At 46.2% G+C, this 11,729-nt stretch overlaps 1 protein-coding gene across 1 annotated transcript; it reads left to right on the top strand.

Annotated features, from left to right (window-relative positions):
• Positions 1 to 1,087: 1,087 nt before the first annotated feature.
• IL12B (interleukin 12B) lies at positions 1,088 to 10,752 on the top strand. The gene is made up of 7 exons (XM_026510662.4): positions 1,088 to 1,175; positions 4,452 to 4,727; positions 5,270 to 5,387; positions 6,876 to 7,093; positions 8,504 to 8,661; positions 10,036 to 10,167; positions 10,677 to 10,752. Exons 1-6 carry the CDS (start codon positions 1,088 to 1,090, stop codon positions 10,165 to 10,167), a joined length of 990 nt encoding a protein of 329 aa, XP_026366447.2. The 3' UTR covers positions 10,677 to 10,752.
• Positions 10,753 to 11,729: the final 977 nt, after the last annotated feature.

The following is an 11,729-nucleotide window of genomic DNA, read 5'->3' as shown; positions in this document are numbered from 1 at the left end:
AAAGATTTGCACAAACCCTGGATACTAATCTAGATGGAGTTTTACTCTAAGATGGTGGCTGATTGGGCACAAAATGACACATTTCACTTTTCATAGTGGGTATGTCAGTATTTTATGGTCTTCTCCCAAAGAACGTCTCGATTTTCAGAGCTGTGGGCCCTAAGCATGGGTGAAACCAGGGGTTCTCAAAGTATGGTCCTTGGACCACCAATATCAGCTTCTCCTGGGAACTTTTAAGAAATGCAGATTCTGAGCCCCCCCCACCCCCACCCCAACACACACCTGCTTAATCAGACACTCTGGAGGTGAGACTCGGCCACCTGTGTTTTAACAAGGCTTCCAGGTTACGCTGATGTGCGCTCACATTTGAAAATCACTGGTTTCGTTGTGTAGGAGGAAGTAACCTTTGAGTTTGGAGCAATTACCATCTAAACACGGAGAGAAACTAAACCTGGCTGCCAGGTCGTTGCCATAATTTGAAAGATAGCCTCTGGTTATCCCCCCCCCCAAGTCCTTTACCCCCAGGTGTCACTGCACATAGCACCTTGCATACAATGATACGGGGTATAGATGGTCTCCCCGACTGGAGGGTAGACACTTAACACATGGACTTCATAAATGTTTATTGAATGGAAGTGTTTGCTCCTAGAAGGCAGGACCCAGGCCAGAAAATCCTTTTTTCACTCCCAATGACTCTAGCTCAGAGCCCTTTACCTGGTAAGTACCGGGTATATCATTGCTGAATGTTAATCCGGCTAAGTCATGTTCCTTCTCTGAGCCCTAGGTTTCTCACCTTAAAAATCAGAGGGTTCTATTGGAGGGCTGGTCTCCTTCAGCTCCAGATGGTCTGTGGTTCTCTCTTTGGAGATGTTCTTACCCAGAGACTGGCACAGGGCTCCTGTAATTCATAGAGTATTAGTCTGACAGTGCAGACAAGAGAGAGAAAAAATCAAAATTAAAAACAACGCACATAGAATGAATATGGTTTCCAAAGCGACTGAATAACTCCTGACATTGTCTCTTCTCTTTTCCCTCCTCTTCTCTCTCTTTTCCTCCTTCTTTTCCTCTGTTTCTCCCCCTCCTCCAGATGCAGCCGCAGCAGCTGGTCGTCTCCTGGTTCTCCCTGGTTCTGTTGGCATCTCCCCTCATGGCCGTATGGGAACTGGAGAAAAATGGTAACCAGGCTCTCCTTCTCTGTGGCGGCCCTGAATTCTAAGCCAGGACTTAGCAGGCAGGCCCTGGGGGGAAATCAGACCGAAAGGGGCAACCAGGTCTTGGGGCCTCCTAGTGAGTGCCATCATGGGAACATGCAGGCCGTCTGTCCTTCCTTCACCGATGAGGGTATCTATGTCGTTTGGCTTTCATATTAGATTCCAGAATAGGAGCTTTTTGTGGACTATGATGGGAAAGGCTATATGGACTTCACAAGTATTACTAAACACCAGCTGTATCATACAATGAAAATTCCAAAGTGAAGGATTTGGAAAGATTAAGAACTACGTGCTGTCAGCCTCCCCCCCCCCCCACACACACAATATTTTTCCCACCATTGCACAGAGAGGACTCACCTCTGACCAAGCACTTTGGGGGAAGCATAGGATTTACACTCACATTGACTCGGGCTCAAAGACTGACTCTGCCACTTATCAGTTAGGTGACCTCGATCTGGGTCACCTCTAAGGCTGAGTTTCCTCAACTGTGAACCAGGGATTACCAAGTGACACCGACTACACGGAGGATTGAAGGTTAGTGAGTGCAGGGGACAACTCAACACCAGGATTGTTCTGGCTATTTAAAATGATGTCTCTGATGATTCAAGAGAACCTGTTTATAATCCCAATGATCAATAAAAATTACTAGTAGAATAATAGAACCGTAGGTATTAGTAAAATAAGGGGTTCCTCTAGCCTGTTTTCTCACATACAGTCAATAATGCATTAACTGATTGTTAGTTGTTCCTGAAAGGTCTTCAGATGTTTCTCATGGAAGCCAACATAATGTTGGCAATTACTATCTGTAACTGTATCCTGGTAATAATAGTTAATATTTATTGAGCACAGTATTTCATGTAATTCTCACAACAACCGTGTGACATAGGGACTGTCTATATCCCATTTTACAGATGTTGCAAGTAGAGGCTACAGAGATTAGATAACTGCCCCAGTGTCACAGACCTGGGAAGGATGGAACAGGGACTTGATCCCAGTTCTGTCCCACTTCAAAGCCTGTGCATTAAGTATTTGAAAAAGGTTTTACAAGAAGGACATTAGCAATTGTTTCTTACATGCTTGGAGTACAGGAGGAAACAGGCATGGATTAGAAGTGAGGACATTTTAGCTAATGATCAAAAATAATTTGTTGATAGTCAGGAGAGAACCACAGTAGAAAACGGGTACCTGAAAGAAGTTTGGACTGTGCCTACATTCTTAATCAATTCGAGAGGGCAACAATCCAGCCATCTCCCTTCTGCCCAAGGAGAGTTTGAGCGTTTTAGACCCTCCCTTGAGCAAAGGCAAAGGCCTGAGCCAGATGACCATGCCAGATCCCTTCCAACCCTGGGATTTTTAGTGAGCTCAGGAAGCTTGGCCCTTGCATAGTAAACCCCGAAGTTACTTCTAATTTGATAAACCACAGAAATTCCAGGAAGTCAGTGTGAGAAATAGAGGGCGGACGACTTTGGAGGCCAGATGAAGAGATGAAGGAGGAGATAAAGCCAGGCACGAGGTTCTAGATGCTCTTCCTCGGGCTCCCTCTGTCAGTTGTCCCCTGCCCTTGGGGAAGGGTCTTCAAGGCCTACTGAGTCTCAGTTGTGACGGGAAAATAGCCTTGCTGTTCAGTGGCTGGTCGAACAAAGAAAAACTTGGGAAAGCCCAGGGTGCCACGTGGGTTTACGTCCGCACAGCTAATCATTTCCAAACAGCTGGGTCCCAAGCGCTTTTTATCTCATGTCTTTGTTACCCAGTCAGTAGTTATAAATCCCTCTGATGAAAAGTGAGAGCTTCATATCCCACAGTGCTTTCCATCTGGATGCCAACGGTAAGAGTCACCATTTACAGAGCATTTAAGGGCACTATGTTAAGCTGTTGTATGAATTTGCGTGTATAATCCATGTCTCGACCTGCTGAAGCAAGCACTAATATTTTGCTCATTTTAAAAATGAGTAATTATTGAGTAATCGAATATCTTGCCTCAGGCCACAGGCAAGGATAAGCTATCGAGCTGAATCTAAACTCAGACCTGTATGTGACTCCAAAATCCAGGCTCTTAACCAGTGTGGCTCTCAAACTCGAGAGGGCATCAGAATCATCTGGAGAGCATAAAAAACAGATCATCAGGCCCATCCCAAAGTTCCTGATTCAACAACTCAGGTGTTGCATTTCCCGCAGTTTCCTAGGTGCTGCTGCTGCTGGGGGTCCAGTGACCAGGCTTGGGGAAACCACTGCATTAAATGACCCCAGTTCATTAGTGAGTGATGCACCCACGAATGAAGCTGGGATGGGACCCACTCATTACCACGCTCTGCTAGGCCATTCCTCAAGTGCCAGTTGGAGACTCAGGTTAAAGGTCCACTGCCAAGCCAACAAGGCAGAAGGCCTGAGATTGAGCTCTCGCGCTTCCAGCTTTATGTAAGCTTGCTTAGCCTCTTGGTTTTGGCCTGCTCCTCTGTGAAATGGGAAGACCAAGATCTGCTGAACCGCTTCCTAAGAGTGTAAAATTGCTTTCAAAAATAGAACGAAAATCTCCATTGTTGAGTTTATGCGATAAGAACTAAATCCTCAAATGCCCGTGGGAAATTATAGGGCAGTTTCTCTGTGCAGTCATCTGACCAAACTTTGGTGTGTGAATAACAATAACCAACACTGAGTTTACAATGGTAAGCACTATGCTAAGGGCTTTATACGTTTGGTTTTTTTTTAATTTAATCCTCATAGCCAAACCTACGTCATAGATACTATTACTGTCATTTTACAGATGAGGAAACTGAGGCTTATGGTGATTTACTACCTTGTTCCAAACCCGCTAGCCAGTTAGTGGGGACAGGATCTCAGTGCTGGTCAGTCTTTCTTGGCATCTCTCTACCCTGCCTTATTCTCCATGCAACTGAAATTGTGCTGGAAGTTTCTTCATCAGGCCTTTGGTAAAGTGTTTTGTGCTGTTCCCATTTTTCAATCGTATCAAGGCCTTCCCCATCTGCCAGCAAATCAGACCTTAATTATTAAAGACAGGCTGCCAGTTAATGACTCGATGGCAGTTATAAAACTCCTTGCTTATCTCTTCACGACCTTAAACCCAAGTAGGGCCCAGCGACCTGAGATCAAGCATCTCAGCGAGCATTTGCTGTCACGAGCAAGGTTGTGCTCTGGCTGTGCCGATGCACCGGTGGTTCAGAAAACCTCGTCTCGGGGTTCATGGAGTTTACAGTCCAGTTCTCCACTCCCTGTGCTCTCCAGTTTATGTTGTAGAGTTGGACTGGCACCCAGACGCCCCCGGAGAGGTGGTGGTCCTCACCTGCCATACTCCTGAAGAGGATGACATCACCTGGACCTCAGACCAGAGCAGTGAAGTCTTAGGCTCTGGTAAAACTCTGACCGTCCAAGTCAAAGAATTTGGAGATGCTGGCCGGTATACCTGTCATAAAGGAGGCAAGGTTCTGAGCGATTCGCTCCTGCTGATTCACAAAAAGGAAGATGGAATCTGGTCCACTGATATCTTAAAGGAACAGAAAGGTAATTCCATTGGCTCAGATGATATCAATTTCCTTCGCTCCATAAGAAATAAATTTAGAAATGTAAAAGGTTAAGACATGACTAGTGTAGTTAGGGAACCAATATCAAATCCCCTACTGAAACCACCAGTAGCTATGTTTTTCTTTGCTTTCTTAGACATTTCGAGGAATCAACCATCCAAATCTCATGTTCAGAGATTTTCATGGTGAACCTGGTTGGGTTTTCCTGAAGTTCTTTTTAAATGGCTGATGGAAATCAACCAATGCGTATAGTGCATAACTCAGCACTGGGGTGGCAGCCTTGAAAAATGTAACAGCTCCCTCTGATGTGTTAGGTGCAGGGTGTAGGCTGCAGAATCAGCAACCTATTGAGACATTCCCGGTCCTCGCTGGTCTGCCTATCGGGAGCAACATCAGCTCCCAAGGGAAGAAATGGAAGATCGTCATTCTTGTACCTCTTGGTGACCTGTGGTTCACCATAATTAAAATCTATCTGAAAGAAGAAACCTCCACATATTGAATTTTTGTTCTTTTCAAATCCAGAATCCAAAAATAGGATCTTTCTAAAATGTGAGGCAAAGAATTATTCTGGACGTTTCACCTGCTGGTGGCTGACGGCAATCAGTACTGACTTGAAATTCAGTGTCAAAAGCAGCAGAGGGTAAGTGAAACCACTCTGGTTTCTCAGTATTTTGCCAAAACGATTTCATTAAGAAAATAAGGGCAACCTCACCATGGCCTATCAGTTACTGATAAGGGAGAAAAACAAAGTCAAACCTGTATTTTTTCAACACCCCCCTCCTGCCTAAACTGGGGAGAGAACATGGAGATTTAAGTTAATCGCCTGAACAAATGTGTGGGTTAGAACAGGATATTATTGGGGCCTGAGAATAGCCTCTGCTGTGTTTGAACCCACTCATCCAGACTGCCTGGGGATGCTTCATTGAGGCTCATAGCACCGTGGGGAGAGTTAAAAGGAGAAATCGAAGCTAGAATGACTTGCCAAAATTGCACCTTGAGATGAAAATAGAAACAAGAGCTCCAGGGCATAGATCTTGAAATCCCTGAAGCCAACTCCAAAATGCTGAGGCTTCCAGAAATTTTCCCAGAACCACCTCAACTCCTTTTCCTTCTGCCGACACCACTAATCTGAAGTTCATTGTTTGTCCGATACACTTGGACTTCCCCTAAGAAACCAGTTTCCATGGATACTGAACCTATGTTAGCCGGTCTGTGTGACTTCCCTCACTCACCATTGAGGTTCCTGAACAAGGCAGGGGGACAGAGCAAACCCCAGGTGATCAGCCTGGCCTTGCCACCATTGAACTGAGTACATTAACCTCTGGGGTCTCCCTTTTCCGTCTTGAAAATGAGAATGCTTGCTAAAGGAATGCTTATACAAATGCACAGAGACAGGGATGCCAGTGCTCGTTGTGATGTTTTTGGTAATCAGCAGGGGGAAAATTAAATAAAGTGCGGTGCCTTATCCTCCAGCTTAATGTGCAGCCATCAAGATGGTTAACCCAGTCTGTGTGGTCTGCCCTGGAGCTCTCCCCATATGTTCCAAGGGGGAAGGGATGGTTATAAACCACACACCTATATATATAGTTGGATCCTGTTTGATGAAAAATAAAATCGTCATGAGTATATATAGACAAAATATGCGTGTATCCGTATGTCCATGTGGCTATAGGATTGCCTTGCATATTCGTAGACAAAGGGAGGGATACGACAAGCTATGAATAATATTTCTAGTTGGGGAGTGAGACTAGGGTTAAAAGAGACGCACACATTTCACTTACACACATTTTTATCTTTTTAATTTTTTTTATAATTAGCACGTATGGATTTTGTCATTAAAATGGGAAAAATGACTTTAACATTTTAATAAGGAGATTTAAGCAAGGGCTCTGGATCTTAACATTTCTGGATTCATTTGGCCAGAGGCACGGACACGCAGAGCTGTCTCTAAATATTTGTACCACCTCTTGTGACAAAGCTTGTTCTCCTGGGAAGGGCAGTTTCTAACCTCCGGAGGAGAAATCAAACCCGTTGGAGAACTTGTGTCCTCAAACGGCTGTTTGGCTCCAGCCGCTGGGAACTGACCCACAAATGGGTGACAGGGGGTAATGTCTGTCTTTGATTTCAGCTTCTCTGACCCCCAAGGGGTGACGTGTGGAGCAGTGACACTCTCAGCAGACAGGGTCAGAGTGGACAACAGGGATTATAAGAAGTACACGGTGGAGTGTCAGGAGGGCAGCGCCTGCCCCACAGCCGAGGAGAGCCTACCCATCGAGGTCGTGGTGGACGCTATTCACAAGCTCAAGTATGAAAACTACACCAGGAGCTTCTTCATCAGGGACATCAGTGAGTCCGCTTAATTATATGTGCTTCATAAGGATGAACGCCCTTTGTCACACACTCACGATGCCCCGTGCACCGAGGGAAGGGGTTTACGTGCATTGTCTCCTTTATTCTGCGCCCCCCAAAAGAGTACAGTGTAGATGCTATTCTCTGCATTTTAAGGAAGAGAAAATTGAGCCTCAGGTTAACTAAAATGCCCCAGATCTCACAGTTAGCAACTCAGACCCAGTTCTGCCCCACCGGAAAAAGCAGGCTCTTGGCTAACCTTCTGTCGGCTGCCCAAGCAGTTTCCATGGTGAATCCAGGAGGACCCCCTCAAGCATAAGATTTATCTTCAGAACGGAGGCTTCTCTACTAATTGTAGATATTCTCATCCAGGCTTTCTCTAGCCTTTGGGGGAAAAAAAATCTTCATTATTGGAATATAAGCCCCTCCAAAAGGGACATCTATTTTTTTAATCAGCAGATGGAGATTTGCCATTTGTCACTTCCTTTGCCATTTATCCACTGATAAAATAAAATTCATAGAACCACAGAACTTGCTCGAGCATTTGTGGAGAAATTACCCGTGGCGGGTAGGGGGAGGTTTGGGTTCACCTAGGATGGCCAGGGAAGGTCTCTCGGAGGTGCTATTTAGCTGAGTTCTGAAGGAAGGAAGATGTCAGTTGTGTTAAGAACAGAGAGAAGAATATTTGAAAAGCACCTCCTAGGAGCCATGGTCTTTGGGCTTTGGACATTCCGTCGAATGTCTCCTCTGCGCTCATCTTGACAAAGGTACGCTCCTCGAGGATGGAATCTCCTGGGATCCTCGCTACTCTACCTCCCACATGTAGCCCAGGAGCTCTTTATAAAGGAGCTGGTGCTCACTGCTCATTTACTGAATGAATGCACGAGCATAGAGACCACCTGACTTCAGTTGCCACAAGCCAAGTCAGCGCCAGGTGCCGTGAAAAGACAACAGAAAGAGCACTAGGTGGGAAACCTCTCGTCTCATCCCTAGCGAGAGGCTCAGCTCAGGTCGAGTTTGGGGCCCACGGGCGTACTGAGCACAGGGAGGGTGGTCCTTCCCCACCTCGCCAGGATGTGAGAGTCTTGTTGTGTCTACGGAATTTCTCCTGAGCAAGACGCAGAGGTGGTTCCTCTCCCGGGCTCATCGGCTCGTGCAGGGATGAGAAGGATTCTGAGCCTCTCTCGGGTTCAGCCAGAGAGGAGGGGGCAACTGGTGCGGACACCCGCGTGAGCACCGGCAGCAGCAGGGGCGCCTCATGTCTGCCAGCCGGGTGCCCAGAGAAGTTAAGTAACCGTCCTCCGGACTCAAGGCGGTCAAAGGTGGAGGTGGGATCAGAAGCCGGAATGACCTTATACCAAAGCTCCCTTTGGAAACTAAAGGGTGTTTCTTTATCTTCCTCCACAGTCAAACCGGACCCGCCCATGAACCTGCAGCTGAAGCCCTTAAAAAATTCTCGGCATGTGGAGGTCAGCTGGGAATACCCCGACACTTGGAGCACCCCGCATTCCTACTTCTCCCTGACATTCTGCATACAGGGCCAGGGCAAGAACCATCGGGAAAAGGTAAGCTGTGACTCCGGTGCCACACATCCAGGTTTATGCAGGCCCGCATCGGGGAGACGAGTGATGACAACAGTCGCTAACAATTATTTAGCACTTTCGCCGTGCCTGAGACTGCTTTAAGGGTTTTACATGGCTCTCTCCCTTAATCCTTAACATAACCCTACAAAGGCAGGCGGTATTATTATCAACACTTCGAGTAGAGACACTGAAGCTCAGAGAGGTTAAATGACTTGCCCAAAGTTACCCAGCGAGGAAGGGCCAGAACCAAGAAACCAGTGTGGTGGACACAGCCACATCCATGTAACTACCCACACTACCGCCTCCGTCTGGTCATTAGTGCTTGTGCTCAGAACTGGTCCTCACATAGGAAATCTGGGCTCCAGGAGCCTCAAATTATCATGGTTTCAATTTAGCAAGTAAAATGAATGAAAGAACATGTGTGCTGTGTCTCACCCCAGATAATTCCCAGCTGTTCCATCGATCGTGAAATGATTTTGATTTTGAGCAGAATGTTACAGCTCACATAGGCTAAGACAATAGCTTTCAAACTTTCCTGCCTTGCCCTCATAATCCCAAGGTCCAGAAGACACTTTCATAAAGCCCAACACTTCTTGGACCCCAGTTTTCGAAGTCACTGGACAAAGGCCTTATTCAGGATAGTGTTTAGCATTTGGTAGGAAGTCAGTCATTCAGTCACTCCCTGAGAGCTATTTTTTGTAGGCGGAAGGGCTAGTGTGGAGTAGATGTCACCTAAATATTATTTAAAATCTTGACATGTATGTTCCCTACATAAGATTTACACCATTAATAGATAATATTTACTGAACCCTTTCTACCAATTAAAGACTTCATTGAGAGTTTTACATGAGGATTAGCTTTAACTTTGACACATCTGTGAGACAGGAATGATTATTATTCCCCTTTTATAAAGGATGAAACAGAGACACAGAGCCCAAAGCATTTTTCTGTGGTCACACAGCTAAAAGTTAACAATGCCTGGACTGCAGCACGTTTTCTGATAAAAGGATCAGGATATCGTATTTCAGAATATCCAGGGGACAGCTAGAGCATATGTGCCTTTGTCCCACCATCGGCCTAGTGCAGGGGTGAGTGTGCACGGGGCCTTCAGGCAAGGCAGCTGTTCTGGAAAGGTGAAAGCAGGACCAAACCATCTCTCCTGGGCTGACGTAGAAAAGCTGCATCTGCATTTAGAGCTTCTATCGGTAGGTGGCGCAAGTTCTACACACGCCACCGTTCGTTGCCACCGCGGTGCCCGAAAATCTAGGTGTACTTGTTTGGGGAGATGAAGCTTTGCAGAAATACGCCCAGCCCATCTTGTGACTGCGTTGCCAAAGACTTCCCTCTCCCTTGCAGAAAGAGAGACTCTGCGTGGACAAGACCTCGGCCAAGGTCACGTGCCCCAGGGAGGCCAAGATCCGCGTGCAAGCCCGAGACCGCTACTACAGCTCATCCTGGAGCGATTGGGCAGCTGTGTCCTGCACTTAGGTGAGCAGGCCCACGAAGCCCAGCCTGCCCCTGAACACTCAGTGTCCCCGGGTGCAGGGCCATGGTGGGGGGCAGGGCAGGAGAAGAAAGCGAAGATAGGGTGCCTGACACACAGTCACCAGAGTCAGAAAGATACATTTGTTCTTTAAACAGATACTATTTGATGCCCATCGTGTTCTGGGCGTTAGTTATGCTGCGTACAGAGACAGTGCAGTAAAGGAAACAGGCATAGGTCCTGCCCTCCTGGAGGAGAAGGCAAAGAAGAGAGAGAGAGGTAGCTAAGAATCAGAGCAAGGAGAGCTTGCAAGCTGTTTTCAGGAGTTAGAACCTTATCCTGCACACCCTGGGGGGACACCAAAGGCAACCGAATCCTAGGCCACGTAAGGACAGGCTGGGTCCTTCTGACACGGCATCCCCAAACCCAACTGCCCCAGTATTGTGCCATGAGAGATAGGAAGGGTTTGCTGCCGCATTTCTAATTCACAGAAACTGTTGGTGTTCTTTTTCAGGTTCCAATCCCAGGATGAGACCTTGGAGGGAAAGTGAAGTTATTATGCAAACTTTTCTCAAGACTCAACAGAATAGGCCCCCAAAGTTATTTTCTACCTAATTAGCTTTTTGTAAAGGATCATTAGCATGTCTTTGCAGCATTTTTACGTTTACATGCCAAACGGCTTGTAACTGAAACGGTCAGGTACCTTATTTATAGATTTTCCAGCTAGCAGGTTGCCACTGACCTTAATGCTATTTATTGAAGTAATTTATGTATTTATTAATTTATTATTTTTATTGAACACTTGTGTGCCAAGAGGGATTGTATGTTTCGTACTCTCAGGACCTGATCTGTAAGGAAGAGGCCCTATTACGCAAAATGTGAATTTATGTGTTATTTATACTGACAACTTCTCAAGCGAGACTACAAGCGCATCGGTTTTATGACAACCAGTGAGAACACTGGTGCTGATGCCAGCACCGTCATATATTTGCGATGGATGAGAACACAGAAGTGGTTAAATAGAGGCATGGAGACACGAATCCATTTGAGAAGGTCCTGGAGACGGAGATGCTGGCTCCTGTATCCATGAAGACTTCCTTGAGGTGGTGTTGATAACGCGAGTCGGGGCCACCTACCTATACTCCTAAGCAAGTTTAGCTTCTGGATGGCTGAATTTAGAAAGGCCTAAAAATAAATAAATAAATAACTGAAATTGAGATTCGGCTTCAGCTACCCTGACAGTCCCTACAGCCATCTCTCTGTAAGACATAGGAGGGGGACCCAGAGACATTGTGTCTGGAAAGTCAAAAGGTCTGATGATCCAAGAAGAAGAACCAGTAGGGCCAAGCACGTAAAATTGTCAGAATTGTCAGCCGCTCCTTAATAGCCAAGCAAAGAAGCACGCAGATGCAAAGAAAATGATCAAGAATTGCTTACTCGTCCGCGTGAGCGAACCTGACCCGTGGATGTGACCAGACAGTGCCCACCACTAAGGTGCTCCTGTTAAGTAATGAATGTGCTTTCTGTAAAATGATTTCATGTGTCTTCTGTTTACTTGTTTTTACAT

This window comes from Ursus arctos, unplaced genomic scaffold (genome assembly GCF_023065955.2).
Source record: "Ursus arctos isolate Adak ecotype North America unplaced genomic scaffold, UrsArc2.0 scaffold_15, whole genome shotgun sequence".
In the NCBI taxonomy this organism is placed as follows: Eukaryota; Metazoa; Chordata; class Mammalia; order Carnivora; family Ursidae; genus Ursus; species Ursus arctos.
Note: the sequence above shows the minus strand (reverse complement) of the source record. Positions and strands in the feature narration are given on the sequence as shown.

Bases quoted from the DNA above. Each gene is read 5' to 3' on its own strand.
- IL12B (XM_026510662.4), top strand. From the start codon at position 1,088: ATGCAGCCGCAGCAGCTGGTCGTCTCCTGGTTCTCCCTGGTTCTGTTG. The intron at 1,176-4,451 runs GTAACCAGGCTC...TGTGCTCTCCAG, and splicing joins ATGGGAACTGGAGAAAAATG to TTTATGTTGTAGAGTTGGAC. The intron at 8,662-10,035 runs GTAAGCTGTGAC...TCTCCCTTGCAG, and splicing joins GCAAGAACCATCGGGAAAAG to AAAGAGAGACTCTGCGTGGA.